We start from the raw sequence: 4,597 nt of genomic DNA, 5'->3' as shown, positions 1-4,597 counted from the left end.
ACTATTTGCTGAAGAAATTATAAAGAAAAGAGAGTAATTTGTGAAATAACTCCACAAAGGCTGGTATCCTGTCCCCAAGTCACCCTTTATTTACACATGGAGAGTCCTTGGCACTGATCCGGCTCCTTCAGAGCCGACTCTCAGAGTGAACAGAGCCTCTGACACTCCTGTTTATATCTGTCAGCAGGACTCCCTTACTAGACGAGGTTAACAGCCTCCAATCAGGGAGCTCATATTCTATGAGGTCCACCTGGCTGACCTTGTTACAATCACTATAATTTGGAAGTAAGAATACCATGAAATCTCAACTTTGCTTTTTATAGTAATTCCTATATTTGTTTCAGATTTCCACATCTGCACTCCACTAAACTTGGTCCTAACGATAATTTGTGGTGCAGAAGGTATCAGAGTTTTGTAGGACAGACTGGGATAGACGATATGTTTTCTTCTCCCAGCTTGTCCTTTTTCACATGTGAATACGGTTGGACCATGGAGCTAAAATAAGTGGTCAGTCATAATTATAGTGAAGGGGGGGCCACAGGCTTTAGGGACTTTACGGCCTAATCCTGCTTCTTTTCTTTCTGGCAAAATTCTGGTCTAAGACTTGCAGCTGTATGACTTTATATAGCTCCACTCGACACCAACAGTCTGAGAGCAACCAAAGGACTATAACATAAAATCTAGGCGACTTCCCAAGTCCACACCAATGGATAAGTGCTTAACTCATTGTTTTTGGTCTCAATTCAAGGCGGACCATGTTTCTTAGCAACAGCGAGGATCTTGGAAATCTAGTCATGAAAATGAGGTATTTTGCATTAGGAATTTATGGTGCTACACCAACCCTGCACGAAGCAGAACACTTACATTCGTAACTACAGAAAAAATGGCCACACCGTTCAGAATCTGATGCCATATTCCTATACTGTGTGCCTTTGCTGCCACGGGTCTCTTGAACTGTGTGATGAACTTCCAGGCGTCCACGCGGATCTCGATAATGTTGTTCAGCAGAGCAAGAACAGGTGCCAGAGGAAATGAGGCCACAAAGAGGGTGACAAACCCAAACTGGATGACTGCAATGTAAACAGCACATAACACAGCTGTAATCCTTTCTGTTCGCAATACTCTTTCCCACGTCCAATTTATGACCATCCCTTATTGAATATTACTTAAAGGAAAGATGGCTTACAATTTTAGCCAGAATTAACATAAAAAGGGAGACTCCAGAAACATGATTCATTTATGCTATTTGCTCAAGAAATTATAAAGTGTATAATTTGGAAGGGAAAAAATAGGCAGCATGGTGGCTCAGTGATTATCACTGTTGCTTCATTGCACCAGGGACCCAGGTTCGATTCCACCCTTGGGTGACTGTCTGTCTGGTGTTTGCACATTCTCCCCGCATCTGCATGTGTTTCCTCTGGATGCTTCGGTGTCCTCCACAGTCCAAAGATGTGCAGGTGGGATGAATTGGCCATGCTAAATTGCCTGTAGTGTTCAGGGATGTGCAGGCTAAGTGGGTTAGTCGTGGTGACTATGGGGATAGGGTGGGAGGTCTGGGTGGGATGCTCTTTGGAGAGTTGGTACAGACTCAGAGGACCAAATGGCCACTTTCCGCACTGACACAATTCTATGAAAATGCCAGAAAATTAGGATTTAATTTTTTTTAAATTCAAAGTGGAGTTAAACAAGATCCCATGGAACTTGTTCACTTTGAGATATTACATTTTATTTCCTCCTTATTGTCCAATTTTTCCTTAAATTACCTTTTATCATATTGAAAAAAAATTACCTGGAAGGGGTCGACTGTCTAACGAAAGGTTGTTTCCACTAGAGTTTAGAAGAGTAAGAAGTGACTTGACTGAAACATGTACAATCCTGAGGGGAAATATGCTTCACCTTGTGGTAAAATTCAGATCTAGGAAAGTCACTATATAAGAAGGGATCACCCATTTAAGATAGTGATAGTGATAAGGAGAAATTATTTCTTTGAGGGTTGTACATCTTTGGAATTCATCTTCAAAAGGCAGAAGAAGCACAGTCATCAGATATTCTTAAGACAGATGTAGATAGATAGATTGAGCAAGGAGGGGGAAATGGGATGAAGCAGATTTTAGAACCATAGAATTCCTAAAGTGAGGAAGCAGGCCATTCAGCCCAAACCAACCCTATGAAGAGCATCCCACCTAGACTCAGCCCCCTACCCTATCCCTGCATTTCCCATGGCTAACCCAACTTGTCCAGGCATGTGCAGACATTATGGACAATTTAGCATGGCCAATCCACTGAACCTGCACAACGTGAAACCAGAGCACCCGGAGGAAACCCACGCAGACATGGGGAGAACGTGCAAACTCCAGACAGACAGTCGCCCAAGGGTAAAATCGAATCCAGGTCCCTGGTGCTGAGAGGTAGCAGTGCTAACCACTGAGCCACCGGACCACCCCTTATCGAATTTCAATCAAACGGCAGAACAGCCTCAAGTGGCTGAATGGCTCACTCTTGTTTCTAATTCATTTGCTGGCTTGTTCATAAGTATACTTCTTTTTTTAGATCAACACAATCTCCTATTTTTGAACTCAAACTTTTCTTTAATCTTAACTATTCAATGCTTCCTTTCCATCTACTCCATTCCTTCCAGTTCTGTCATTTCTGCTCAGTGTTCTGAATAAGAAAACATACAAACTGTTACTGCAAAGTGTAGTGAAGTAAACCCTCTATAACGATAATGATATTTACTGCATGAATAGTCTTGGCTCAATTTGAAAACACGTTTGCAACAAGTTTCCTGCTTAAAGGTAACAGGAAACAAAGCAATTTTAACAGAGGAAAGCCTAGTATTTAGGATTCTTCAGTTCATTATAGTTATTTAATTATATCTCATTATTTTGTAACATCATAAAATTGAGTTCAACAATTATGGAGCAATGCTGTGTTGTCTTGCCAGAACTGAAACCTGACAGACTGAGCTGGAGGAACATGGCAGGCCAGGCAGCATCAGAGGAGCAGGAAAGTTGACATTTAGGGTCGGGCCCCGAATCAAAGGCACAGGCTAAGTCTTTGGTTTATACAATAAATTCTCTTATTAACTATTCGGCTAGAATACACTCTGCATGTGGAGGCAGAAAAGAGATAATAATTCAAGATGAGTTGCAGAGTCATAGAATATGGAGACAGACCCTTCGGTCCAACTCGTGCATGCTGGCCAGGTATCCAAAACTGATTTAGTCCTATTTGCCTTCGTTTGACCCATATCCCTCCAAACCTTTCGTATTCACGTACCCATCCAGATGTCATTGCACCCAACCTTTACCATTTCCTCTGGCAGCTCATTCTATACACACACCAACCTCTGTGTGAAAACTGTGCCCCTCAGGTCCCCTTCAAATCTTTCCCGTCTCACCTTAAACCTATGCCGCCTGGTTTTGGACTCCCATATGCTGGGGAAAAGACCTTGGCTATTCATCTTATCCATGCCCCTCATGGATTTTATAAACCTCGAAAGAGGTCATGCCTCAGCCTCTGACGCTCCAGTGAAAAATTCCCAGCCTACTCAGCCTCTCCTTATAACTCTAACCCTCTAGTCCCGACAACATTCTTGTAAAGTTTTCCTCTACCCTTTCTAGTTTAACAACATCCTTCCTATAGCCTATCGTCACCAGGATGTATTCCAACTGTTCATGAAGAAGCAGATTGAAAATAAAAAAAGAGTTGGATTAAAAAAAGGTTTCCGGATTACATCCTCGGGCCAGCATATTGAGCAGTGAGATTAAAGAATGTTGAATGAACAAAAATATTTTGCTGTAAATCGGGAGCTGACCTAACAAACAACTGGATATCACAACTTTGTAAAAGAAAAGGATTTTGGCAATTGAGGCTGAAATTAATTGATGGTCCCAGTAAAGATACAAGTCAGTTCAATACTGGGGGCATTTCTCTCCTGCATTCCTGACTTGACATTGGTTAGCTATTTCACTCACCCATTTCCAGATATTCATAGAACAGGCCAAGTTGTCCCATGTCCTGTAAGTCATGGTCCTGCTCCCAACGACAGTACAGTTTCTCTGGGTGGTGCCTGGCATTCCGACTCACCCACCAGTTTTTCATCCAGCTGCATAAAAAAAGCAGGAAAGAAACGAAAGGTTACTGTCACTGGGGCCTCTGTGCTGTGTCACACAGTCTGCTATATCTTGGCAAGTCATGGCATCTTGGTCAAACAGCCACAATGGATACGCAGGGTGACACCAAACAGCTACATGATGCGGTCCCATCTCTGAAAATTACATATTGTCACTCAAGCTCAGAATTTCAAGACAACAAGGTGCAGAGCTGGATGAACACAGCAGGTCAAGCAGCATCATAGGAGCAGAAAGACTGAAGTTTCGGGCCTAGACCCTTCATCAGAAATGGGGGAGGGGAAGGGGGCTCTGAAATAAATAGGGAGAGAGGGGGAGGCGGATAGAAGATGGATAGAGGAGAGGATAGGTGGAGAGGAAACAAACAGATCGAAGAGGCGGGGATGGAGCCAGTAAAGGTTAGTGTAGGTGGGGAGTTAGGGAGGGGATAGGTCAGTCCAGGGAGGACAGACAGGTCAAGGGGG

The 4,597-nt window shown here is 43.0% G+C and overlaps 1 protein-coding gene across 1 annotated transcript; it reads right to left on the bottom strand.

The window, feature by feature from the left end:
- Nucleotides 1-864: 864 nt before the first annotated feature.
- On the bottom strand, nt 865-4,137 carry LOC125482445 (anoctamin-5-like; the record flags this gene model as incomplete). The annotated part of the gene is made up of 2 exons (XM_048594518.1): nt 3,978-4,137; nt 865-1,070 (listed from the first exon to the last, which is right to left on the bottom strand). Coding segments are annotated over exons 1-2 (333 nt in total), but the record flags the coding sequence as incomplete, so codon positions are not given.
- Nucleotides 4,138-4,597: the final 460 nt, after the last annotated feature.

This window comes from Rhincodon typus, unplaced genomic scaffold, assembly GCF_021869965.1.
Source record: "Rhincodon typus isolate 14 unplaced genomic scaffold, sRhiTyp1.1 hic_rhity00010421, whole genome shotgun sequence".
NCBI lineage: Eukaryota > Metazoa > Chordata > Chondrichthyes > Orectolobiformes > Rhincodontidae > Rhincodon > Rhincodon typus.
The sequence above is the reverse complement of the archived record's forward strand: the minus strand, read 5'-3'. Positions and strand labels throughout refer to the sequence as shown.